Below are 27,039 nucleotides of genomic sequence, written 5' to 3'. Positions count from 1 at the left end.
AAAAGTATATAACAAACCGTTTTCGTGTCAATATATGACAAACATTTTCGTGTCAGTTATTGAATGAATAATAAATCACGTCAAGTACGAATTGATAAAAGTTATACTGCTGACAATTTTAGTATTTAAGTTTGAATAAAAAGATAAACGACTTTGACATGTTAACAAATAAAAACTTGATTATAATATAGTTTTATGTTTGCTGTATTGACTTTTTCTCAGACCGGTTAATAAAGTCTCAAAACAGTGAAAGGTTGAATTTGGGACGGTGGAAAGGGTGACCACGTCCGCTTAATAGAGAAGAGGCCGTTCAATAAAGGTCACTTTAATAGTATTTACTATCATGAACATTTCGGGACTTTGTCACATGGTCGCTCAACAAAGGGTGACCACCGGTGACTACTTAACACGGCACCGCTTTAAAGTCGGCTTCCACTTGCACCTACTGTCAGTGTGGCCGATTTAGCGTATGCTCCATGACTCGAAACTGGTCCGTAATGCCGGCCGTTGTACGTATGGCAGTAGAACTGTAGTCTACTTTCAAGGCGGCCGCCAACGCGTAAGCCGTACGTTCGATTTCATCAATGATTACATGAATGCATGACTTCATTAATTTTACGATTATTTCATTGGTGATTACATCTATGATCGATTACATGAAGTATTGCAAAAATATACAATATGGCGGCTGCAAGTAGGTACAAAGCCGAAATGAATGAAAACGACCCAAAATTAAACGCCGTACGCCAAGAGTACAAACGATACAAGAAACGTAGTCCTCCTCCTGACCTGAGCGATGTAGTTGACTTTGAGAATCCGTGGAAATTTTCAGAGAAAGTGCGGGAAATTGATATTTCAGAAAATTTCGACGATTCTTTTGAATGTCGCAATTCAGGGTTGCTTAAAGTGGCCGAATGGAAGGTTTTCGAAGTTGTTTCTTGTCCTGGTTTTATATTTATTGTTAATCCTTTTGAAAGAGGAGTACAGCATTATTTTGTGCAACGTTCTTTAAAGGACTTCCCCAGTAAACCAAATGCGACAAATTTGGTCGTTCACGATGACATAAAACTACAGGAAGACCAATCATTTTGGGATTACTGGTAAGTGAAAGAGGTTTAACTTTGGCATTAAATTAACGCTAGTAACTCTGGTTAATATCTCTGGTTAAAAACTCTCTATAAAATTAGTTGATCACCCATAGTAGCAATTCCATTTAAAATTGGTGTAATGGCCCCAAGAGTCTATTTAATTGAAACAGTAGAAGACATGTTTTCTGTTATATCCATGGGCTCATGGATATAACAGAAAACATGTCTTCTACTATTTCAATGAAATAGACTCTTGGGGCCATTACACCAATTTTATTTTAATTAAATTGTTTTCACCTAATCAATTAGTGTCCAGTCAGCTTCACCTGAAGTTATCAAAAAACTCAGATGGGCTCATCTTGGCTACAAGTTTGACTACAACAATGTTGAATATGAGCCAGGAATTTACTATGGGTTTCCTAGAGACCTTGCTAGCCTGACATGCCACATAGCAACAGCACTTGGATATCCTAACTTCAAACCTGAATCTGGTGTTGTTAATTATTATCCCCTTGGATCAAGTATGGGTGGACATGTTGACAAATATGAAAATGATTTATCGCAGCCTTTGGTATCAGTTAGTTTTGGACAGTCAGCTATTTATCTTATCGGTGGAGAAACTTGTGATATTCAACCGACAGGTAATATACAACATGTTCCTACTTTAGGTGCATAGTTGACAAATTTGTTCATTATTTAACCAGACATTGGTTTGCCTAGTGCATGCATAGTTATGGCGCATTCACACTGTAAAATGTGCTTGAGTTTGTGTCAAGAAAAATGTGAAGAATATAATAAATGATAAAAAATTTTAAAAGTGATTTTTTAACCTTTCCCCTACTATACAAATAAGACCAATGCAAAGAAGCTGCTGTAACATGACAATGCAAGAGTTTCCTAATACTTCTCTATACATATATTTCTCTTCTTTTCAGCACTATTTGTAAAAAGTGGAGATGTAATTGTGATGACCAAAAAATCAAGGCTAGCCTACCATGCTGTCCCATGTATTGTTAAAGTTGGTAATGAAGATGAACCACCAGAGTGTTTAAAGTGGGATGATCATGCCAATGGTGGCAATATGTCTTTATTTAGACAAACTGAAAAAAGCTATTCGAAACCAGATGAATTCTGTTCAATATGTAACAAGTATATTAACCTAAGAACTTCTGCAGATAAATTGCATGGCTTTGCAACAAATTCAAAAGAGTGGAAACCATTTGCCTCATATATGGCAACAACAAGAATAAACATTAATGTACGACAGGTGCATGCCCCAAATGAGGATATTACATTGGATTTAACTTGAAAGTGGTAAGGTAGTTTTTTATAGAGATGATGATAATTAGAGGATTTTTGAGAAAATTTAATTTACACTATCCTGCAACTCTTGTAGAGTATTTACTATAACTAATGGAATATTATTAAATGATTATCAAATTATAATTTGAAACATTGTTAACAATTTGATGACTATAATAATTATAATAAGTTGTTATATTGTTAGCAAAGTTTACTTCAGTTTTCCTAGATGAGCCAGGTGTTAATCAATTTCTTCCTTGAAATCCTCTCATCGTTTGTAAATGTATAATCATTGCTTTGGAGAGGACCTAAAGTCCATTCTGTACATATCTTCTCCTCATAACAAACTAAACATTCCAAGCATCACAACATGACTTTTGGAATTTTAATTGAATTGACAAGAAGCATTGTCTTTTGTGTTTTTTTATTCAATTAAAATTCTAAATGTTGACAAACTGCTGTTGAAATGTTGCTTAGTTTGTGATCAATATTGATTGGTCTCTGACCAACTCTCTTCTAGGAGACAAGAATTATCTTACACCTAAGGCACCTGAGTAGATATAGCTTTTTTTTTTAAAGAAGTATATTATTACTTCTCTCAAAAAGTTTCTTTCCTCCAGCACAATAGGCCTTGCTCAATTAGCAAGTTGATGCTTTGAGGGGGCACTTTGTTCACAAAGACAGTGCATAAAAAACAGTAATTCCTGCCAGATGATATATGTATGAAAAATAACAATTGAATCTTAGCATTTAACTATATACCTAATTTACGACTTTAAAACCCTAATCCAAAACTAAACTTAATCCAAACTATTTAAAACAATATATTTCTTACTTGGAAGTACACTTTCGAACAAGTGCACTTGAATGTTCCAAATTTGAATGTTTCCCTATATATTTCAGGCCATATTTCTTTGAGATTGTTAATTTTGTGTGGTCAGGATTCCATTCGTTCTGGGTACCATACGGGTAATATACCCGTACAAATAGAGTTTGCATATATGCCAGACGTACAGCAGGAAAAATTCTGCATGACAAACAGTAAACAGTTGTAGTGACCAAGACACTGGAAAATAGCATAAAACCCCTATAATCTAGGCTAGCATATTAACCCTATACTCAATGACAATGTCGTAGGATCGGTAGGAATCGGTTATTTCATCAATTTCAGTCAGAGTTTGTTTTCAGCTGAAACAAGGATGTGCGTGTATAGTTGTAAATGCTGTAAATAGTGGAGCATATCGACATATTGTTTTTCTGTCAAATACTGATAAACTTATCATGCAATGCTGGGGGCCTTGAACGCCTCAAAACCACTCTGAAAACAACCCCTTAGGCTTCGCGTTGCCCTTGAGAAATGGGGCAAATACAGCTTTATGGTTTGCAAAAATGCATTCAGTGCATTCGAAGATATGACGTTACCTTTCTCAACATGCCTGTGGACTGGATGTTGGTGGATGGTGTTGAAATCCGATGGATTTTATATTTATTTTTATTTCATGCTCTGTTAAATCAACCATGTTTTTGGCCTGTGCTTTTCAGTTACAGTGTTACACCACTTGCACGCGCAATATGGAAATAAGACGGTATGGAATATGGATGCGCTAGGGATTCTGGGAGGTGTGACGTAAGTTATAACATCTATTCAGTATTGCTGATTCTATTGTTAAAACTTAAAAGTGGGGAACTCTGGTGGGGAACATTCCGTAACGTAAACAACCGCTTTGTTTGCATCTTAAATCACTATATTTTTTAACATATCAAGAACCGTCAAAATATATTGTGCCAAATGAATATGCATATGCTGGAGTGGTTTCTTTTGATAGCGATTGTTTGGATTGCGTACATTGGATCATAAATCTATGAATGTACACCCTCACAATTTAGCTTCTTGCGACTTTGGCGAGATTTTGCGCCCTTGGATGTGCTTCTTAAATTCCACATTAAGATACACTTCATAAACTCTACAGATTAATTACAACTGATATACTGAAAAGATTCAGATATCCAAAACGAAACTATACTGAAAGACATTTAGGTTAGTTTTCATATTTTTCCTTTGGAACTTTCCTTTGACAAGTATTGAGCAGTAAGTTAATTATAATCACATTATACATATACTCTGTAGAGGTTTTAGCTGAACATAAGATAGACAAGATACATAACACGCTCGTTTGAAAGAAATTGTACTTTGTAATGTAACTCGCATTTTGGGACGTAACTATATTGCGATAATCGGGGGGGTGGTCGTATTTATACATTCAATTTTGCCCGATGGATTTCTTTTCAGTCGCAATCTCTACAAAAGAATATTATATAGACCACTGAGCTATATTAATTGATGAATGTTTGAATTTTCCACCCCAACCTTCTACACCCAACATCCCTCAATTATTGCATCTAGTTAAGTCCCTGGCCTCTGTAGCGAAGACGGTCATTGTGCTGGCCATATGTGTGTATCACAATAATACGACTACAATTACCACCCCAAATTCATCAGTTTCAAGTTTGTTGCCATCCCTACACGTTGACAACGTTGACAGTTTTGCGCGTGCAGTCACTTGTTTTGATTTCTTATTTTTCAGTTATGAAGTGGAGAATTCTCATGCAAAAACTTTGCTGTTATCAACCGGCTGCTAAGAGCTTGAAGGACTGAATATGATTATTATTATCAAAGTTGTATGGCGAAACACGCGCAATTTAGTATCTTATATTGACTCTTTGACGTCATTTGTTATATGTTAAGAACGAGTCACTTTGTGAGCCAGATGTGCGCAGATGTTGTAATTAGTTAAATGAAAGGTTTCTGCTTCTATGTAGCATTTTTCGGCACGTCCTTGGCATGCATGCATATATACGGCAGGATACAACCTCGCAAGCCAGGGTTTTTGATTATCCAAGTATCCCTTCTCGTGAAGTACAAGTCTTGACAAAATAATCATGAATTTAGCATGTTCTTTGGTTTTAATCTTCACAGTAAAAATGAAGTCTGCATTTTCAAGCTGTGAAAATGAGCCGAAAAGCCTCGAAATGTTGGAGGAAATCTTACGGGATTCGAAGCGTCTGCAGAATTCTTTTCTTTCCTATAGTCCTCACCAGTCGTTTTATAGAAGACTATTATCCCGTGCTGAAGAAAAGACATGCTCGAGTCAGTTGAGCAATTGCCTTCTCCGAAATTTATGGCATTTACTTTACTATTTGGAAGCCGAAAGAGAATGTACATTTGACGAGATGGAATGGACCAGGATAAAAAGGAAGATAAAATTAGCCCAGGGAGAGCAAATAACAGGACAAAATCAACCTGATGTTTACATAATCCCGAATTTTTTGAGCAAAAATCAATGTGAAAAGCTTGTTCGGACTTATAAAGATATAAGACAAAGTATCGCCACCAGGTAAATAGACACGGTCAGCAAGCATTAATTAAAGATACATGCAGAACCGTATCCATGTAATCAGCAGATGACACAGATTTATGTGGAGATATGTTTAAATTTCATGAATAATTATAAAATACAATTAAATGATAACAATAAACAGCATATTATAACAAGCTCATTCAAACTGAGCCAAGTTTTTGACATATGATGCCTAGGCCAGGGTAAGTTTATTTGAGTTTATTTTTAACCCAGTCCACAATGACTATACCGGATTCACATAGTAACGACATAAGTTTAAGTTGTTTTACGGTATCTTTTGTCCCCAGGAGCCGGTTGTTTAAAAGAATATGAAGCCATATTTTGTAAATTTCTAAAACGAACCGCTAGCGGTTCAGAAGTCCTTAAACCGAAACAGTGGATTAAAATTTACCCCTGAGTTAGCCTAACCAGCTTTGAACAATTGGCCCCGGAACTCAGTTTCATTTAACTTGCCATCATCCTTTGGGGTTAAAAATGCTTCTGACATGGCTAGATTTGATATCGTGATCAAATGCGAATTCGGAATAGTGTAAACTCCAAGGACCGTGGTTCGGGATGAAGAGTGGAATTGGATAAGGTAGACTATGAAACGACGTAAAAGTTCCATATAGGTTTACCTCCCGCTTAAACAGTATTTTGCACGCTTAACAGAGAGCAATTTTTATATATATTAGGGTGAAAATTAGAGTACAATTGAATGCCTTTAACCTTTTCTTATTCTGAAAGTAATTGGGTGAGGTTTTTTATTAAGCTTGTATACCTTCATGCAGTAATTGCAGTTTCGGTTGCCGATGTGTTAGGATGCATGTCCCCTCCTTTAAGATCTAATGCTCTTGTCTTTTCGTTAGAAAGTTATGGAGATTTTCAACGATGAAACAATTGCTAGATGCCATCTATAAAGCTTCGTTATCACCGGATGAGTACAACATTTCTCTAAATGCAGAAGAAAGTTGTGACGGAGGTGCACTGGAGGGCTTAAATATTGGCAAGAAATTGATGAAAGTTCTCAAATTTAGCTCAAGCGTGATAGTACCGCGAGGGGAAAATTATCAAGTAGATCTCTTGGAAAAGTTCATCCAAGATGCGATTGGATTGCCAGTTACGAATGCTTATCACACACAGTTGGTTAATTATGATGCAAAAAGTGGGGTAATTGAATACAACTAGGACATGGTGCTAAGTTGGGGAGCAGTGAGATTTTTATCACGGTGAACAAAAAGTATTTGATCTTTCCTCCCTCCCCGTTCTCGGAAACTTGCTTTAAATAAAAGAAATGCCTTGCTTTAAAATGGCGGTTACTCTCACGTCACATAGTCATAGGAAATTTTAGGTCTCCCCAACATGTTTATTATTATAAACTTTTTCTAGGTTATATAGGAATTATATGAAGAATTATAATATTCATGCACTCTAAAAAACCTTTGTAAGATATATTCCCCGAGCCGGAGCGCCGTGCTAATTCCTCTGAGTAATTAATTATAGGTAAATTTACAGAATATAGCCGAGTCCAAACTCGTCAAAAATCCATGTCATGGAGTTCTATGTCATGGTATATTCAACATTGCAATCAGTTTCATTCCCGTACGGGAAAGCTATTACGGTTGTTTTTAGAATAACAGATTATGTTTCTTCCTAGTACAAAGCACATACAGATTGCCATCATATTCCTAATGATCGAATGGCAACTATTATAATATACCTTACAGACGTCGAGGAGGTTAGGTTTAGGTCATTGGTTTTAACCATGCATCCACTGCCATTTGTCTTTCGTCTTTTTCCTAATAGTTTCGTTTTAATTATCAGGGAGGTGAGACATTTTTCCCATTTTTAAATATTTCCGTCAAGCCACAACAAGGAATGGCTGTTATCTGGAGAAAGTACGTAAGGAAATTAATAAAACGTATAAAATTCCTAGAAATTGAAACGAGTGGAAATTGATTGACGTACAAACCTTTTTTTATCAATGTCCTTAGTTTAGACGATGATGGTGAGTGTGATGAAAGTACTACACACATCGGTTAGTGATTCACATGCAGTATTAACTATGTGGCCTCAAGCTGACATTAATTATGTAACCTCAAGCTGTGAACTCGGCGTTTCTTTGCTGAAGAATAGTCCTTTGTTATTTTGAATGTATTTTCGTCTTTACAGGCCACCGACACTTCGCCGATTGTCGGTGGTGATCAATGTGAGACAGGCTTTAGGGCGCTCCTAGATCAGTGCGCTTTTGCAACCACTCCAGCCTGAGGTCAAAGAGTATAGTGGGTGCAGTTGGGCAGTCCTCTTTTGAACATCAAATCTACAAATACATTCAACTATACAGGTTTACCCTTTTCCCCACGATTACAAAATATATTAAATTATAATTTTCTGTCTTAAGTTATAATAATAATCTTGTCCTTGCTTTTGACATCCGCGGTATACAGCTCGTCAGGTGAAAAAAGGACATAAATATATTTATCAAAAGTGGTTTTACGAAAAGCCAATATTGCCGCAATACCAGGACGATGTAAGTAATATAGTATAAGAACTATAATTTCGAGATACAGTAATTTACTCAATTATCTGCAAACCCTCTTGTATGATCTAATTTTCAGGCACTCGTATATTGTGATTTAAGTCAGAGTTGTCGAGAATACGTCTACAACGTTTCTACAACAATGGCTGTTAAGGTAAATAACACTGCTGGGATTCGTGATTCGGATTTCCGAAGGATTCGGAAAAAAGGATTCGGATATCCTTTTTGCTAAATGAAGTCCTACCCCAAATTTTCTGGGTGTAAATTAGTTACAAACCTGGTACCGAGGGTTTTCCTTCTGGGGGAAACCTCTGTGTGCGAGGCTAATTAAATATCTAGATTATATGGATACATGCATCTGTTTTGCCTATTCCTTCACGCGACTATACATTTTTCTCGTGAAAAATAAATTCTGACTCTTATGTGTACAGTTGATGAAACAATACAACGAGGCTGTTGACTTCACTGAAGCATTTAAATATTGCGAGCAGGCTCTTCAGAAACAGGTACGTCTAAGAAATCTTCGCATGTGCTGGTTTTGAGTATGTATACCATGATGTTATTGATGTATAACCAATAACGACCAACCATGAGTTTATAAAAGTCTTGCAGTCTTTGGCCCATGTGGCCTGGCAGTTTTTGGGGCCATGCATGGCCACGCGCCGGAAAGAATTCCAACTGAATCAAGCGCGGGATCATGCACGCCATACATTGGCAGATGCCCCTCATGGTTAATCCGGCCCTGATTCTTTTGCGTCGTTATGCCTTAAGGTCCATTTCAGACGTTGAACTTCTCATGTGCCGCACTAAATGTTAATCAGCTAAAGTAATTTGCGTTCGACTCGGTACGTGAAAAGTTCGACGTCTGAAATGGGTTGAAATATTTTTTTCTACAGCCTTTACATGCACCAAGTCTCATTCTCTATGCCGACGGCCTTCACAAACTTGGTTATTCACTAAGAGCTCTTTCGTACATACTCAGGTATGACATGTAATCATGTTTAGTGATGTTTTTTAGAACTTTTTCACCATAATGAACTGTATTATTATATATATTATGCAAAAGGCTCTGAATAAAATGGCTTTAATGTAACCGTCCTAAATACTCATAGGTCAATAGCCTTCTGAAGTGCTTAGGTCACACAGTTTTCTATCTATACAATTTTGTCCCACTTGTTTCCCAGATTGCATTGCGATTCATTGTTCGAGACCGACATGACGTAAGCACCTCAAAGGTCTATTCAACTTGATTGAAAATGTATACTCTTTTGTTTGTTTGCGTCGATGTGATTATGTAGGACAGCTGGCGACAATTCTGCATATTATGTACCGGCAATTCTCTGCTGCCTTTTCGACCTTTTCAGTACTGCAACTGAAAGAAATATGTTTGCTTTAATTGGTTCATCTGCGAGACAAAATTGGTGTTTAGACAGCCCAAAAGATTCTATATATAATTAATCACAGTTCTTATTTTCTTTATATTTTAAAATAGGATAACCCAATATTTTTGCATACGACCACCTTGACACTTCATCTTCATGAAGATAAAACTGCATGCATAACAGCATAAAGTGAACTCTTTGGCAACAAATTAAATTATTGAACTCTATTATATCCTTTATATTACAGAGCTATAAAAATGCATCCAAGGAACAAAGACGCCATAGAGATCCTTCGACAAATTGTGGAAAGTCTTTCAGCTCATTGATGCTGATCAAAACGTGAAAAGTCTTACTCCCTTAATTGCATTTCTTTTGATGCACCCTGAATATGTAGTGTGGTGACTGGAAAGTCATAATTTTGATTATACAGCCTCAATTCATTATTGATGTTACTACATGGGCAAGATGAAACGATAACTGATGAGTTCTTTACCGCCATTTTGGAGCCGCTTAATTTGAGGACCAGTTCCAGGCTTGTCGCCGCATTCGTAATCCGTGAAGACTAGAAAAATAGAAGTGGACTGGTCTATCAGTTCGGCTTCAAATTGGCTTCAAACATCACCAAGTCATCGTTCCAGATTACATAGAATTCATTGCTATAGGAGTCACGTCATCATTGGTATCATTTATGCATATCGTAATGTCTCATTACCTTCACCGCATTGCAAAAAGGTGGAGAATATCTTGAAAGGGTTTATAAAGCGATTTTAGCCATATATAGTAAGATCTTGCTAAGGAAAAAATAGCTTCTAGTCAATGACGGAGACTGTCACTCATAAAATCATGAATAATGCTATTGGCAAGCGACAAATCACGAATGTGCATTTACTTTAAATTAAATTTAGTGAATAATAAATTCTATCACGATTAAATGTGTCGGTTAGCTAAATCTAGATGCAATATATATGATATGATTACAGTCACGTCGAAATTAAATTTACTTGTTACTACAAGCTGTTAGCTTGTGATCAACGAAAGAAGCCTATGCCTTTGAACGTGGCTTCAAAGCAGATTTGCCATTACGGTATAGCGTTTTCTTGGACAACAGCTCGATCGATTAAATCCGTGCGTCAGCATCTTTCTTGACCAACTAACCAACTCTGCCAAACACCTGTACTCGATTATTCCTGAAGTCTGCCACGACAATACTACCATCCCTAGTAATGGCTAGGCCATGAGGGTCATTAAGCTGTCCATCGCCATCACCTTTCCACCCAAATTTGTGCAAAAAATTTCCATCGGCGGTGAATATTTGTATCCTATGATTGTCTCTATCCGCAACAATGATATGCCCTTCTCGATTGACCGCCACCCCGGTTGGACGAAGCAGTTCTCCTTCGAGGCTTCCCTTCTTGCCGAAATTGAACAAAAATTGACCGCGAGAATCGAAAACCTGATGGACGAGAAACGATTGCAAACGACAATGATCATGACGAATCTACTGAAAACTTATTTTAAAACTTAAAAATTTGCTTACTAAAAAAAACCCAAAAAACTTAGAAACGGCATTTTGCCGTTTTAATGCCAATTTTGAATTTATATTTTTTTACCATGCGTCTACGGTAATGTCGAACAAACTTTATTCGAAGACTTTATAATAAGCTTGAAGACTTTACGAAACTTAGACTTCATTCACCCAATGGTCTCATTTCATGTCAAATGTATTTACATTTCGTCCTTAATTTTTCTTGCAAATTAGGGTGAGCAACAACCTATTTTGTCTTGAAGACATGGAAATATTATCCTTATCTTTCTCAGACATGCTAGAATAAGTTAACATGGTAACGAGGCCATTTGGCGAAAGAGAATAATCGGATAAGAACTGTTATTGCATTCATTTGTTAACTTTTATGAGGTACAGAATCTGGGCATTGTATAAATTATCACGTCTCACCTGTATCTTATGACTATGCATATCTGACACGATTATATGACCTCTGTCGTTCACAGCTACATAGCATGGATATGACAACTCTCCTGTCTCGTCTCCAAACGAACCAAACTTGATCGAATGACCTAAGGTTTGTTTTCAATTCATCACTGTTAGTAATTCTCTAAAAATACAGATGGCGGATTTTCGCTCACCTGTTTCCATGTTAACCACATGAACGCAACGATTTGCAGAGTCAGCAATTACAATTTGATGCTCTTCCCCAATAGCCAGTGTTGACGCCTTTAAATCTGGTATACGATATTCACGTAGGAATGAACCATCCCGGGAAAATACCTGAAAGAAAATAGCAATGTAAAGAAAGAATAATCTTTTAACATCTCCACGAAAAGTAGTATTGGGTATAAAATAGTAATAAAATATACAAAAGCATAAGCATGCACGGAAAGTTGCTATTGGAATTTGAAATAATATATATTTTTTGTGGAAATATGGCAACAACAATGTCCTATCTTCTACATAAATATATCCACACCGTTTGAAGGTAAACAGTAAAATGTCGACACCACCATGGTAAACAGTAAAATTTGGTAAACAGTAAAATATGGCAAACACTAAAATATCGACACCACAATGGTAAACAGTAAAATATCGACACCACAATGGTAAACAGTAAAATATCGACACCATCATGGTATACAGTAAAATATGGTAAACAGTGAAATATCGACAATACCATAAATGAAAAACTTTAATGATATGCCTGTATTCTAAAAGCTCATTCACACTCAATGAGTGCACGGGAGATCTCAAACTTCTCAAAACGTTTCAATGGCGGTATATTATATCACCCCTACCTGTAATCTATAACTCAGTCTTTCACAGACGATGATCTGTCCTCGAGCATCAATTGAAACACCCGTTGGACACTGGAATTCCCCGCTTCCTTCACCTTTGCGACCAAAATGAAAGATAAATATACCATCTGCGCTGAAAACCTGGACGCGGTGATTATGACAGTCGGTTACAACAATTCTTCCCTCAACAGGATCCACCGCCACCCCGAAAATACCATTGAATTCTCCCATGTTGCTTCCCTTTCTACCAAACTTCAGGATCATTCCTCCAGATTGAACGACCTGCACCGTGAATGGACTCCCTTGGACGTGTTCGTTTTGAATACATACTGTCACCTTGCACGGGAAAAAACAAAGCAAATAAAAAATGGGTAAATGAGTTGACCTTTGTTATGCACCAAAGTATAGCATTTGCTATAAATAAATAAACCATGACGAATGGCACACCAGCTCAATCTGCTTCAGTGTTTGTCTAAAAAGTTTCTATCCGTTTCCAATTGCTGGTGGGAAAATGTTTCTAACATCGACAATAGACAACTGCATGGTTCCTTTTAAAAAGCACCTTAATGTTGATACCTATGCGGCTATTTTGGTTTAGAATGATGTTGATACCCATGCGGTTTAGAACGATGGTAGCCAGAAGGTATATACTATGATCCACATATAGTGGCTTCTTCCTAATTATAATAAAATCTTAATGCTGTATGACAAGGAAAACACGAGTTCATGCACTTACTCGGTGCGTTCCAAGTTTTGACGGACAAAAAGAGACAACATAACTGCCATCTCTGTTGTCAGCTATCTATACACAAGAAAAAAATACACCAGTGAAAATATATTAAGACGAGGGATAAAAGGGATTGTGCTATTTTTTGAATTCTTGAAGAGAACATTTTCAGCGTGGGAGGAAATTTTAGAAGTTATATGTATAAACCGCGTATAGACCAATCAACTGGGATATTCTAAAAATTTGAGGGTCGACTGAATCCTTTCCAGGGAACTTAAAAGACAACAGGGTTTTTTATCTGAATCGAGATATTTTTCCACGGACAAGAAGCATCCTTTGCACTGATGATCGCTATGGGATGGAAGTTAATCCTAGCTCTTATATTTTCTCACTTCAGGCAGGGTATAATCTCCAGCAGTAGACTGTATGTTAACTTGTAATCTTTCACCTCCGTCACTGCACTGCGTACCATAATGATCTCTATAAGAAAAAGGACAGAACAACGTCAGTCGGGATTATGCCCGACAGATTTTACGAGTTATTTGATAGTTTCTTTATACAGCTCGGTTATGAGTTTATTTTAATGTATTTTTTTGTCTTGATGTCATTACATTATACGTCTTGTCCGACCACTGAAATCATCATGGGTTTTTTGTTATGCCTAATGACCAATATAGTGTGCATATTTGGTGCCATTTTTTCGTCCACTAAAGTCATTATGTTTTTTTGTTTTGCCTAATAGGCTATATAGTGCGCATATTTGGTGCCATTTGTAACTCCTGTCTGTCTTTATGCGTTTATCATATATTTTGATCGCGGTTATTTTAGCTTTTTTGTTTCTGTTTGACTTTCTTACATGTAATTCGGAGAGGCAGATCTAAAAATTTAAGTATATATATTTGCCAGTGGCATCTGCGTGCACGGCAGAGGTTTACCTGGTATTAACGGTAAAAGACGATTTTTTTCCGTGTGGCACTCTCTTTAGTCCTCCAACAACACACGAGAGTGCGGCATAGGCTGAGGAAACTTTGACACTGCCGAGTGTTTGAATCGCTTTCATCATAGTCTCTTCTTGAGCATTGAAATAGACGACATCGTTCTCCTCAGGATCTTGCCGTATTTTTGCCGTATCCAACTCAGCCAAACGATCCGAAAGCAATTTTTTTACCACCAGAACTTCCGTTTCATTGCCATGCCGAAGTACTTCATCTAAAAGCGAATGGCAATATTTTACATGAAATTCGCTGTTTAGTATTATTATTTGGAACAACAAACGAATTGACGTGTGAAAATACTAAAAAATTATATTCTTGCCTTTCGCATTTGCATGTGATAAAGCTTAAAATGTCTCGTCAAATTGTGTCCATTCAAAAACCTTTCTAGTATCATCCGACAGTCTACCATACGAAGTTTATTAATTTGAAGTTTAGCATTTGAACAAAACCAGTTTGTTTCTTGTAGCATTACAAATGCATGCAATGTTAATGAATTGACAGCTAAAATTTGAAAATACCTGCTGCATTTAGCGACAGGCAAACTGCATATGCATGTTTCTAAAGGTCAAGGATTACAAAGATTTTTCAAGGGATTTTAACGGTGTTTTGAATTTCCGCTAATATTGTGAAAGTTGAGGCCAATGAAGGCCATAATGTATGGCTGAAGTGTGATTTAGTATACAGCTATCTTACCACTAATTTCTGGAAACGCGACGTTGTTATCTACAGGATGTCCGAAAAAAAGAACCCGCATAAATGTATTAAATGAGATTATCATTAATAATGTCATTGCTATTCACAATAGTTATAAACTCGACGTTTCTTTGCTTGTGCTTTTTGTTTTGTTTTTTTTGCACAGTATTTTAGTCACATGCAGTTACGTTGTCTCAAACAGCGAAAAATTTTCACACGAATCCGTCCTTCTGGAGACATGTCTATGGAGGTTCCGTTTTCAGACACCTTGTATAATTATAATAGCGTGTTTCAGTTATTGCATGCATTCGTGATTGGTCAATCTGATAGAAACATCGCATCTGATTGGTTCATGTTTCCCCGAAAGTAGCGGTATATTGGAAGTTCAATCAGAACCTCGTAAACTAATTCCAAGACTGCACTGCACTAACCTGTGACTTTACACGTGTTCAACAAGTTTTCCAAGTCCACTTCCAGCCCTCTTTGTTGAAAATTTAGAACCTTGGCTTTTCCGTGAAACATTTTATCTACTTCATTGAGCATAAACTTATGTCGTTCCTCCAAGGCTTTCAACAGCTTTGGGTAACATTTATTGATTTCGTTCTTCGCCGTTTGTGCTTTAGCCGCCAGCTTCGTGTTTACTTCTTCGACCGTTTGAATAGCTCGGCGTAGCAGCGGTTCGCGCTTACGTACTTTCTCGATGAGATTTTCAATAACTAGGCGTTGTTTCTCGATAGCTTCGTTCACAGAGCAGTATCTGTGGTCACGGCTTGAGTGACTTCCCATTGTGCAGTCCCGACATATCGCCTGGTCACAACTTTCACAATAAAACCTGAAATTGAATTAAAATATTTAATCAGAAAAAATAACGCTTCCATGGTTATACCTAGGAACTTAGGTATTCAAGACAGAATTTGAAATGTTATCTAATTTTTCACATACAGATTGCCAGGTTCGACAAAATCTTCAAGCTCTAGTTTCGAGTTCTTGTGCATGGGTTTGAAAAAACAAATTGCATGCAGATATTTTGGACTATGTAAATAATGTAATAATCGTTATAACGACCGTTATAGTTGTGTGTATATAGCATGCATGCATGCAATGAAGCTATTGGAATCTACATCTCCTTGATTGTCTTGTACCAGTGGGGAAAACAGGGCGATCATTTTGAATTAAAACGACTGCTGCCGTCTTCATAAAGCCACGATAACCGCGCAAACCACACTAGTTTTAATTTAAGTGCTTATATTTTAGTCATTATAAGGGCCGTCATAACAAATGTTGAAAATATATTAACAAACGATGTAGAGACGAAGACCCACATGGCTTATTTCTAGAATAAACATGCATCTTGAGAACACACAGATGGACCCTCGATGTAAATCTCCTATATCATAATATTCTTGTAAGTTTGCATGGTGACATAAATAAGTAAATTAGCTTGTAGGTACACCACGTAAGTATTTAATACTGTAAAGCTTTCGGTCCTATATAAATGGCCCGAGCTAACAAATCAAGACGAACGTGATGTAGTGACATGTTGATGTGTAATCAGATAATTGCACTGATGAAGGCCCGGGTTAAAGGACCGAAAGCTTTACAGTATTAATTACTTACGGGTGTACCTATACAATCTAATTTATATTTAAATCTCCTAAAGTTGAATTGAGTTTTTTCATGCATTCAGTGATCTCACCTAATTTTCTCTTGCGAGTGATGAGAGCAAAACATAGGTCTGTGGAGCAGCTCGGCAACATTTTTACTCCTTCTGATGTCTTGTAACGCTAAAATCTGACAAAAGAAAAGAAAGAAAGTGTATTTTATTTCTGAATTCTGCTGCATGGGGAATTTCAGAATCGTTCAATAAAAACAACTTTGTGAATGCATGGAAATCTAAAAGAATATAGCTACACGGAAATACAAAAAGAATTTTTCAATTTACAAAAAGAAAGTATGCAAAAAATCTCCAACTTTAATAAAACACGTTTCTCCACTCATTTTTGATCCTTAACAGCTATAGCCGTGCAAATTTGGGAGAGGCTGTTTCGAAAATATCAAAGAAAAAATGTATAGCTACTGATTTATTAAAACAATCAAGAAAAGTCTACGACTACTATGTACTTAAGTACTATGTTAACGGTTTTTTCGCGGGCTATATATAGGGAAATTTTGCCACAATGAAGTGTATCAATTAAAGCCCAATCGGAAATGACTTCCAAAATGCATGCTTTGTTTAATATGCTTTTAAAAGATATTATAATGGTAATTTACTTAATATTGTTTGCCTTTGGCCGGCATGTGCCCCTGCATGACCACTGGCTCCTATAAGCTAAAACGTATATGTCAATGGAACATGTCGCAGCTCTCGGAAGCTTTCGTCTAATTGGATAATGCTTTTCTATGCTTTCTCAAGAACGAAGCTATGCTATTGGTTGAAACAGAAATGTATTGTAAAGTTCAGCCAATTAAAAACATTCTTGCGAGGAGCTGCGACACTACCCATTTCAATTGTAGGGCCAAAAATATTTATGAAACGCAAAAACCATCACGTATTTTGTTATATATTATATATTTATTTTCGCTGGATTGGCTTGAACATCGTGCAGCGATTTCTGGCATGTTTAATTCTTTTTTATTTAAATTTCCCATTTTTGCATTATAATCGTTTGCTCTCCTGACAGGTGTATACCGGTTAACGAATTTGCCTGACTCGAATGCTTTAATTTATAGGTATAAATATCGTGAATTGGTTCGGAATGATAAAAGATAATATTTTCCAAATCTCGATTATCGGCTTACCTATATATACTTAAATTGCCGACGGGTTAAAGTAATTCTTGGCTGTCTGTCAGGCTTAAAGCTCTCTGAGTCTTTGTAGATTCCGCATAAGGTAATGAGCAATTATTGCATGAATGAACCAGAAAACGCTTATAATTAAAATGAAAATACATGATCATTAATTTTGAAACCCGATTGTTCGCCAGTGCCAGTGGAAATATGCATAGATGCAAGATAAAAATTCTCATTGACAATTTTCTTTGAAAATCCTCCTAATAAAATTCCCGTTTCTCCGATATCGTTATAGTCCATCTTTTTAAAAAAACAGTGCCTATATATACATAGCGATTGAAATTTCATTTATTGCAAAAGATGATGATCCTTCTACGGAAATAAAACGAGTTAAAAAATACCCAGAAAGCATAATCTAGTTATACTTAGTACTCAAGATCAAAATCAGACGTTTGGAAGACTTCCTGAGCCTTGCACAAATAAATATCAAACGATAACAGCTGGAAAACTGCTTTTTATCTACAATGCATGTAATTAATTCTTTACCTGATGACCTTTAGTCAATCTTAGCCGGTGGTGTGCGATATGACACGTGGAACAGAGATAATCCATGCAATCAGTGCAGCGCACAGTGGCAGGCAGTCTTTCCTCGCAGCTACTGCAGGAAATCGGCTCGATCTCGAAACGTTCCAGCGCTGCCTTATCAATTAATGTGGTTACGACGAAGTTCGGTGGCAGACCCTTCACGCTGAGAAAACGCTAAAATTAAACATCGATAAACAAACATTAGCGCAGTACGGGGGGTGGGGGAGCGTCACCTGCATGCGTGAAAACAAACTAAGGGAGACATCAACGCAATTATTTGCAAACTGAGAGTCGTAAATTCGTAATAAATCCTCCTTGAAATGCATCTACTAGCGCATCACCGCGAAGTACGTGTTACGAGCGTGGCCTCAAATATGATCTTCGTACGTGTGATCACGTTTTTAACCTCAACAGACAATCAGGCCCAAAAATATCCGTCAAATATAATTATTTTCGTTTCTCCCCCGCGATTTATTGACATTTTAATTTACAAATAAACCCATTTCCACGTAGATGCAAGTTAATGCCCAAAACATTCGAGTGATGGGCGTAAAACCTTTGACACAGGGTGTGGTGCTCTAGATTATACAGCGTGTTTTCTACCAAAGTAAAGTTAATTACATAACAGCCTAGGTGTTAAACTTTACGTACGTACGTACAAAAAAAAGCGACATTGGAATCTGTCCTAATCAAAAAGCCTGCTTCATTATATAATTATTTTCTATACGTAAAGATTACACGTCATCCCAGATACGCAGATATTGATCCATTTTACTTGCTTTTGCAGTAAGTTCAACGAACTTCTACTTCCTGGCGGAATTCTTCTCTTCAACACCTCTCGCTTTCATGACGCATGCGTAAAGTAATTTGCGCGAGCAAAAATAAATTCTTGTTTTTGTTTTCTGCATTTAGCGATGAAAAAAAAACTACACCACGAGAAACATGCAAATCCTGCGGATAGATACTAATATATCAGTGGTTTAAAGCTTGGTTCTGGTTAACCATGCACTGAAATATGGAAACCGGTGTTCTTGTACCACTTGTGCTGCTTGTCTTTTTAGAAAATCAAACTTTTTTGTTTTTAAACGCTTTCTGGAACGATACCTTATTTCACCTTAATATCAGCTGAAGCTGTTGACTGAGTCTGGCTTTTGAATTTTAGACGCGACAGTACTTCCACAGCCTTTTAGCCAAGTATATCCATTTTCATTTTCATATATATTCATGTTCATCGAAAAATCTATACTGATTTTCAGCTTTCGATTAATGGATAGTATAAAAAATATTAATTTGCATGCAAAAGTACAAAATTTGCGATCTGATTTTCCACTTATGACATGAAATTGCATGTTATTATTATTTTTAATATGTAAATAAAATGAATCATTATCTACGACGTGATAAGCGTAATGCAGCGGCCAAAATCATTAGAATCCGTCAAGGTGTTTGTTTTTTCAGCACAAGCCATGCGTCATTTCTGGTAAATATTCAGCAAATGTAATAATATATGAAAACCGATTTCATAGAGTGTTCCGAAAATACTCCTGTTATATCATATAATTATCGGAGTATTTGTTTAGACGTAGCTACATGTGCATTATGCGGACAAGGTGTGAAAGACTTTAGTCTAGAACTAGAAATTATGATTTGCGAATTTAAACTACGAATTGTGTGCTCAAAATGGGATATATATTTATATCAGATATCAATACGCTCCAAACAGTCTGCCCAATATAGAATATTACATTTGATTTGCATCCTATATATATATATATATATATATGATTTATATATATGATTATAAGGAACTATTTACATTTAAGCTGAGTGACTGCAATATGTTAGAGAAGGCCGTAAGATGCCCTATCTACGCAGGATCCTCGTATTTCATTGTAAATACAATTCAAGGCCGATATATATAGTGTTTGTATTGTCGTATATCGGTGTTTGTGTTACCGTGTTACGCATAGTAAAATTTTGTAACAAGTGTTGCAACGTAATTTCACACTGCTTGATGCATGTATTAGCGCAAAGGTTTATACTCACAATAGTCATTAGTCAATGCTGTCAAAGTTCAAAGTTGATCTTTAATAACAGAGTCAGCAACTTCGCGATAGAATTAAAAAATGAGCATATGCTTCAGTTGAAATATCGCTTTAAGAAATGCATGTAATTGCAACAGTTTGTGCCTTATTGCCCTAATATCCCTAATAAAACAACTAGTTTTTATTCTGGCGTAAATAGAATGATCCATTGTTATATCCAATTTTGCCGTTAGTTCATTTTTAGAATACTCATATACAGTCGATCTACAGACTTCAGCCACAATTATAACGATGCTATTCGATTTGTGATTCTACATTCCTTGAAACTATATTATACATTACACCGTTCCAAATCGGCGCGGTCCAAGCTGTAGGTTAAAAAATTCGAACAGTCTTCAAACTGCATGAGTAGTAGTATATGGTGCACTCTTGAATCAAATTTTTAGAAGAGCTAGGCACAAAGTGATGACGCTTTCAAAGAAGAGCTTTTGAAGAGACTTGCAAAGTGAAAATAACACAGTCGTAGCAGCTTTCGGCCTAACGATTTTACCCCATTGTATCCCATGCGCGATACAATTTAGTATCATTAGACATTAGATTTACTTAAATCAACATGATTGTCAACTCTTATACAAAAATCAAGAGACAGGGGGTATCCGAAATTGTAGTATACACATTTTATCATTTCCCACTTTAACACAATGGACTTCAAGGCTCCATGCATGCACTGATTGAATTCGAGCACACCTCGTTTAGCACGAAACCTTAGGTGAACCTTAATAATAATGGACTTGAGCCTTTTGTGTATTATAAACACTTCCGCGTAAACGAGTTTTTGTATACTAGTACGATCATGCACACATAGTAATACTAAATACGATACGCGCCGGTCAGTTCGATCTAATGTTTTGTTTGAACATTGATTTGGACCTTACAGGTGCATGCATGTGAACGAAATTTCGGATAAAGAACAATTGATATGGCTCATCTTGTCTTTTGAAGTCTTTCTTTTCGATACAGTACAAAATTCCCACCCTGCCCAAGCCATGAATTGTACGCGCTTACCGTTGTAGATAAATTAAGTCATTATATAACATGCATACATGTATATATATATATATTATAGTATCGCTAAAACTCACCCCCAAGTCGAAATCTTTCTGACATTTTGGACAGCGTATTCGGTTCTCGGTTCGGTGTGAAACCTCTTCTTCCAAACAACGATAACAAAAACTATGAAGACACGGCAAGAGTCTCGGTTCGCTGTATTCACGTTGGCACATTGAGCACTTCAACTCAGACGGAATATTTCTCGACCTCAGTTCTATATGAGTGCTATCATAGGACGGCGGTTGTTTATCCTGAATCTCAGTCTTGTATAGCGTCAATGGAAGTTCAGCTTCGCTCTGACGTGGACTTGTTTGTCCCGAAGTTATACTTATACTCGGGAGCGGTTTCTCGTCGTCTGCGAGTGTCATGCTGAATCTTGGCAACGTTGGCCCATTGATTAGGTCGCTCGTTCTAGCCTGTTTACTAAAATGTAAGGCTTCTTCCGCCTTTTGCTGTGTTCTGAGGAAGCTTCTCTCCTCTCGAAAAACACGACCGTCGTCGTGGCTTTCGTGTTGAATCTCGCCATTAGTGTAAACATATTCTCTGCTTGGCCTATCTGCGTTTATTCTTGAACCGTGGCCAGAAGATCGTAGTCCTAGCCTGCCGTCCATTGCATGCTCGGAAGTGGAGAAATTTGCCGGCAAATCAGACGTTTCTTCAGAAATCTAAACAGGCGTCAAAGTGGAAATAAACAGAGGTTACTTCGGCGTGAAGCACATGATTCAAAGTTCTCCCAAGACCTTTCGTTGCCTCAAAAGTAAAGTCTGCATTTAAATTTTCAATTTGAGGTCGAAAGAAACGGCAGTGACACTACTGACGCGGTGTCAGAATCACTCATCTCATGAATATTTAAGTCGCGCACAGTTTAAGGCTTTGCAAGAAGGAATTAATCGCTGGCCGTCGGTTAATTTGAGCATTAATCTGTCATGGTCTGGTCTCCTACTAAAAATCGTAGCGTATTGTTCAGGACGAATAATAATCACGTCCTCGACCACGTCGCCAGACAGATGAGCTTCGTAGATATTAAAATGATAGCGCAGTGTGCAATTAAAATTATTATAAAAAAGATGAACAACCAAGTTTTCCTATTTGCCTGATAGAAATTTTCTATACCAGTTCTATACCTATATTGGAATCGCTGTCAAGGAGTTTGAATAAATGAATTGGTTATATATACACGCACACAAACCGAGTATTATTTTGTTTAATAACGGCATTTACTTAGGCCAAACACGATCATGAGAAGCATAAAACAAGATTCTGCTACAACCAAGCCACCTGCGTTCGCGGCCGCTAAAGATCAAAAATAGAGAATTGAATTCAGTAGCGGAGGACATAGATCATTAGTATTATACGTGGTAGTTTGTGGCTGGAAAAAGTATTCGACCATTCATTAGTAACGATGGTATAAAGCGGGCTTCCTATATAAATGCTCTATTACTTAGTACGAAAACTAGACACAATTATAATTCGGACTATACGCTGTTTACTTTCATATGCAAATCATTCTGATATATCAAGCTGAAGAAGAAACACTTGGCCCAAAAGTAATCTTTTATTTATGATTTGTCAAACTATAGCCAGCCGTTAGTCGTTACATTAGATTGCCACACCAACTGAAATGTTGCCCGTGTGCAACCTTGTGAAATTCAAACGCTCCATTCACGAAGTCCTAAATTCGGATGAATGGGAAAAAACGTGGATTTTGTCCGCACTTATCTTGGATTCAATGTTTGATCACGATTTTAAAAATATGTTGCAAAATTGATTATAATTTTACCAAGTTTAGACCGCAGGTTTGGCCAACAATAAAAGCTATCTAAAGCACATTCACTAAATACTCACGTATATAGTAATGGGCCATCCTTTATATCGTCGGCCTAATGAGCAACCTCAGTAGAGGTTGGTAACATCACCATGCATATACAACAAGAATTGGAATGCAAGTTCCTCTCAATTTTCTGAACAGTTATGCGGAGTGATGGCATTGGAATGGGATGCGAGGGAAAATAGATTGAAAGGCAAAAGTTAGGGTGTACAAAGACTGCATGCACACAGTGTGCTATATATTCCGCACGCACCGCGGAAGTGATTTTCTTAACCATATATATATCGGTTGTACAGAATTTGGTGCAAAATCCATGCATGAAATGTTGATTTTTTCGACCGTGGCAAAAATGCTTAAAAAGATATCGCCCCGAAAAGTAATAAAAATATGAAACATAAAATACAAAAGAAAAAAGTGTATTGTATATATATAGTATGCTGTATCCAAATAATTTTATGGAGGTTTTAAAAGGACTATCTTTTGACAGCGGCTGTTATTGATTTTGATTCAAATATACACCAAAAATCTTGAGACATCCTAAGCTTGACCCTCCTAAGCCAAGCGATTGTATGACACTGCTAACTACATCAGTTTCGCGCGTGCCCAATTTTATTGGGGTTCAGACTATACTAAAACAAAGGCCGAGAACGGATGAAATGAAGGGTAAGGTACCCATTTTAGCCGTGCCGTGCCAATAAAGTGAATAAATCGAGTGTCTAGGGTAAACAGGGCTTTAATGGACGGTCAAATATTACAAATCATCGCCCGTGGGCGAACGATTCCATGTTGAATATCGGTGAATGAAAACGGAGAAGAATTTAGGTCGATGTTTTTATTCACGTTATTTATACCAAGCCTAGGAGGCAAAAGGCCGTGCATGTTTTATAAAAAATCATGGGCGATTTGTGATGATTTTAAACAAGTCTGCATGCTTAAACTGAACTGCATGCTGTTAATTCCTTCGCCACTGAACTTTGACAAAACCTCCTCGATCCAGAACTTGACTGTATCGCAAAAAGTTCACTAACATGGAGTGCGCTTATATTTTGTTGTTGTGGATGGGTCCTTTGTGACAAGCAGTGGCGCCGGCAATTAAGAGAGCACTTGTTGCTAGAATAAGCTTTTCAATTCATTTAAATCAGAGAAATTGAGAGAGGGCAAAATTAATAACCGGAAATTGATTCGAAGCTCGTTCGCCATCGCTGGCCCCCTCCCCCCATCAACACCTTGCGGTTCCTCTGGCGATGTAAACACTCCCAGATCGAGAGTTGTAACTGCATGAGGTTTTCGCGACGAATGAAAAGGTTTATGAATCTTATGCATGGAGCAAAAGCACTCAGTGTTGAGATTTATTTCAGTATATGTACAACTTTATGTCGTTACCGGAGTAGATCGGTGAACGGGACCTTAGTGTACTTCAACTTACTGTACATGAATGTATATCATAGTGACCTCGTAACCGCAGTTACCACGGGTTGGTTCACGGTCAGAATGACGGAGCCAAAACAAGTCAGGTTCACGTAATGTATTTTAAATGGGATTATCCTATCACCAGTGGTAAACACAGTCGTTGAAGCCAACATATTAAGCCTTGTCAAACAAACCGTGATAATAGTGCCTGCATGTGAATAAAAAAGGCATGCTACGATTTTTACGGTCGTTCGTTTGCAATTTCATCCTGATTCAGAAAGCTTCATCTGCCGCCAAACAGAAGTATTATTGATGCGCCCCCGATCTTGATATCATTATGTATTAACCGTGGCATAGGTTACGGAGCCACCTTAAATAATCAAGCGATGCGTACTGTACCACCCGTAAAATTCACTGCTACATGCATGTATGTGGCCAGTCGTATTTATAGTTCACACAGATTTTGGCTCTGACATACTCGTTACTTTCAGACAAGGTAACTGAATGTACGTACGCCTACGATGCATAGGAAATTTAATCAGTCGTACAATCCTACCTTTTCATTTTCGCTTGGCTCCGATAAAGCTTCGTTTTCTGGAACTGAAACATCTTCACCGAGTTTTTGTTCGTCTGACGGACCCAAGCGATGAAGCTTTTGTAATATTTTCGTCAACATTCGATCGGTCTTTCGCGTTTGTGCCGGACTTTCTTCACTCAAATTCGCCTCCTCTACAACGGACATTTTCTACTAGGAATGAAACGATACAATTTGAACAGTTTTGACCGAATATCTCCCAGATGAAGATACGATTCGAGTAGTATCGCCGACGAATTTTTGCACCGATCTTCGATCGGACAAAAAACGCCTCGAACATCACGTCATGTATGGATATATTTTGCAAGAAAGCAATGAGTAAGATCGCGGCCGCTAGACCACAGCGCGCAGCTGAACACTGTACTAACTGCAGGGCACCCCGGACTGCAGACGCATAAACAAATTGGCCGTAATTTTGGCCAATTGTACAGTGCGAAAACAAAGACAACACATTTTGTCGGGCGAATGAAATATGAAGAAAGTCATATAGCATGCAAATTAACACGCGCTTTCAAAACGGATTGCGCTTGTTGATCGTAGTTATAAAACTGATTATTCGATTGCAATGAATGTTAAACTGTTAATAGTTTATTATTTATAATTTAACGCTCATCGCGAAAAAGCGTAAGGCGCACCTTGAGAGTGGTAAATGGATGGGTCCATGTAAAAAATTTAGCCAAAGTAGATTCTTAACGGCAAGGCTGTCTAGGCTGTTGATGCAAAACGACAATAGCTGTAATGAGTTTGAGTACATTAATATTAACAAGCCATGCGCAGCATTAAAAAGAATTCGAGGTAATTCTAAGAGCTACAAAGACAGCTGAAATGTCTCAAATGTATAATCCGAAAACATCACATTATTAAATTGAGATGATTTTTTCGCTGTCTTCATAATAGACGTCTAATTTCTGTCAGTCTTGATGAATTTAATTTAATGGTACGTTTTTGACGGGCACGCGATGTTTTCTTGCCTCTGTTGTCCATCCTGCGTGCACTAACTGCGTAACTAAACTTGACCGCGCACGTTAATTAATTGATTATTCGCCCGCGAAAACATGCACTAAAACGATAAAATTGGCCTTGGCCAGCCCTCGAATATCTCTTATTTACAAGTTCGCGTCTTTTTACATTGACACTAATACATGCTTCTAAATAATCCGTGGAGTTCCAATACCCACGAATGGCATGGTATATTGGATTTCCATGATATATTCAAATTTCCAAGTGGTCGAATTGTTTTAATATCCACTGCTCAAATCCACAGGAAAGCTATATAATTTCGTCCCCTCTAGTATTTCCTTCTATCTAATATTATTAATATAATTGGCATTGCATTAATGGTAATAAATAATGGACGACGTATGCATGGTTACGAAATATCAATTTGCCACATAAAGGCCGGCGCCCACAGCACACTAGAGCTATGTGCTTAGCAAAAAGGCTTCGAGGCCATTAGCGTAAGCCAGTACGGAACACGAGAGCAACTGCCTTATCGTGCATCTTGTGGGGGTTAAGATACGCGTGTACAATATAGTAATAGACATTTCGCATTTCTTACTACCTTTTTATCTATGCAAGGAAATGCAATCAATCACGACAGCTGAAAAGAGCGTATACACTGAAATTAGTAGAAATGCAAAGTTTGGCTGCGATAAATGTTGCAAAATGTGGAAAATATAGCCTTGCAAAGTTTGAAAATTTGTATACTTTTTCAGGATAAACGGAAATCGTTACCATTTTTGGC

The 27,039-nt window shown here is 37.3% G+C and overlaps 4 protein-coding genes across 4 annotated transcripts; 3 read left to right on the top strand and 1 right to left on the bottom strand.

Annotated features, from left to right (window-relative positions):
- Positions 1-687: 687 nt before the first annotated feature.
- LOC114526371 (nucleic acid dioxygenase ALKBH1-like) lies at positions 688-2,459 on the top strand. Its single transcript, XM_028547997.1, has 3 exons — positions 688-1,100; positions 1,398-1,729; positions 2,024-2,459. Exons 1-3 carry the CDS (start codon positions 712-714, stop codon positions 2,395-2,397), a joined length of 1,095 nt encoding a protein of 364 aa, XP_028403798.1. The 5' UTR covers positions 688-711; the 3' UTR covers positions 2,398-2,459.
- Positions 2,460-5,267: 2,808 nt separating this feature from the next.
- Positions 5,268-7,640, top strand: LOC114521079. Its single transcript, XM_028541488.1, has 3 exons — positions 5,268-5,785; positions 6,658-6,958; positions 7,446-7,640. Exons 1-3 carry the CDS (start codon positions 5,331-5,333, stop codon positions 7,638-7,640), a joined length of 951 nt encoding a protein of 316 aa, XP_028397289.1. The 5' UTR covers positions 5,268-5,330.
- Positions 7,641-7,658: 18 nt separating this feature from the next.
- Positions 7,659-10,046, top strand: LOC114516898. The gene is made up of 7 exons (XM_028536509.1): positions 7,659-7,686; positions 7,783-7,826; positions 8,236-8,318; positions 8,407-8,481; positions 8,759-8,833; positions 9,224-9,309; positions 9,957-10,046. Exons 1-7 carry the CDS (start codon positions 7,667-7,669, stop codon positions 10,033-10,035), a joined length of 462 nt encoding a protein of 153 aa, XP_028392310.1. The 5' UTR covers positions 7,659-7,666; the 3' UTR covers positions 10,036-10,046.
- LOC114516889 (E3 ubiquitin-protein ligase TRIM71-like) lies at positions 9,767-25,656 on the bottom strand. The gene is made up of 12 exons (XM_028536496.1): positions 25,257-25,656; positions 21,495-22,127; positions 18,269-18,481; positions 16,629-16,723; positions 15,364-15,764; positions 14,180-14,453; positions 13,637-13,724; positions 13,254-13,319; positions 12,518-12,853; positions 11,855-11,996; positions 11,664-11,785; positions 9,767-11,162 (listed from the first exon to the last, which is right to left on the bottom strand). Exons 1-12 carry the CDS (start codon positions 25,440-25,442, stop codon positions 10,860-10,862), a joined length of 2,859 nt encoding a protein of 952 aa, XP_028392297.1. The 5' UTR covers positions 25,443-25,656; the 3' UTR covers positions 9,767-10,859.
- Positions 25,657-27,039: the final 1,383 nt, after the last annotated feature.

Source organism: Dendronephthya gigantea, unplaced genomic scaffold (genome assembly GCF_004324835.1).
Source record: "Dendronephthya gigantea isolate DGI-Jeju-01 unplaced genomic scaffold, DenGig_1.0 000000F, whole genome shotgun sequence".
NCBI lineage: Eukaryota > Metazoa > Cnidaria > Anthozoa > Malacalcyonacea > Nephtheidae > Dendronephthya > Dendronephthya gigantea.
Note: the sequence above shows the minus strand (reverse complement) of the source record. Positions and strands in the feature narration are given on the sequence as shown.

Excerpts from the sequence above, each read along its gene's own strand:
- LOC114526371 (XM_028547997.1), top strand. The coding sequence starts at position 712 with ATGAATGAAAACGACCCAAAATTAAACGCCGTACGCCAAGAGTACAAA. Across the intron at positions 1,101-1,397 it reads CAATCATTTTGGGATTACTG|TGTCCAGTCAGCTTCACCTG; the intron begins GTAAGTGAAAGA and ends CTAATCAATTAG. Across the intron at positions 1,730-2,023 it reads TTGTGATATTCAACCGACAG|CACTATTTGTAAAAAGTGGA; the intron begins GTAATATACAAC and ends TCTTCTTTTCAG.
- LOC114521079 (XM_028541488.1), top strand. The coding sequence starts at position 5,331 with ATGAATTTAGCATGTTCTTTGGTTTTAATCTTCACAGTAAAAATGAAG. Across the intron at positions 5,786-6,657 it reads AGACAAAGTATCGCCACCAG|AAAGTTATGGAGATTTTCAA; the intron begins GTAAATAGACAC and ends TCTTTTCGTTAG. Across the intron at positions 6,959-7,445 it reads ATTATGATGCAAAAAGTGGG|TACAAAGCACATACAGATTG; the intron begins GTAATTGAATAC and ends GTTTCTTCCTAG.
- LOC114516898 (XM_028536509.1), top strand. The coding sequence starts at position 7,667 with ATGGCTGTTATCTGGAGAAA. Across the intron at positions 8,834-9,223 it reads AGCAGGCTCTTCAGAAACAG|CCTTTACATGCACCAAGTCT; the intron begins GTACGTCTAAGA and ends TTTTTTCTACAG. Across the intron at positions 9,310-9,956 it reads GCTCTTTCGTACATACTCAG|AGCTATAAAAATGCATCCAA; the intron begins GTATGACATGTA and ends TTTATATTACAG.
- LOC114516889 (XM_028536496.1), bottom strand. The coding sequence starts at position 25,442 with ATGTCCGTTGTAGAGGAGGCGAATTTGAGTGAAGAAAGTCCGGCACAA. Across the intron at positions 13,320-13,636 it reads GAGATTATACCCTGCCTGAA|ATAGCTGACAACAGAGATGG; the intron begins GTGAGAAAATAT and ends TCTTGTGTATAG. Across the intron at positions 11,786-11,854 it reads TGTGGTTAACATGGAAACAG|GTCATTCGATCAAGTTTGGT; the intron begins GTGAGCGAAAAT and ends AACAAACCTTAG.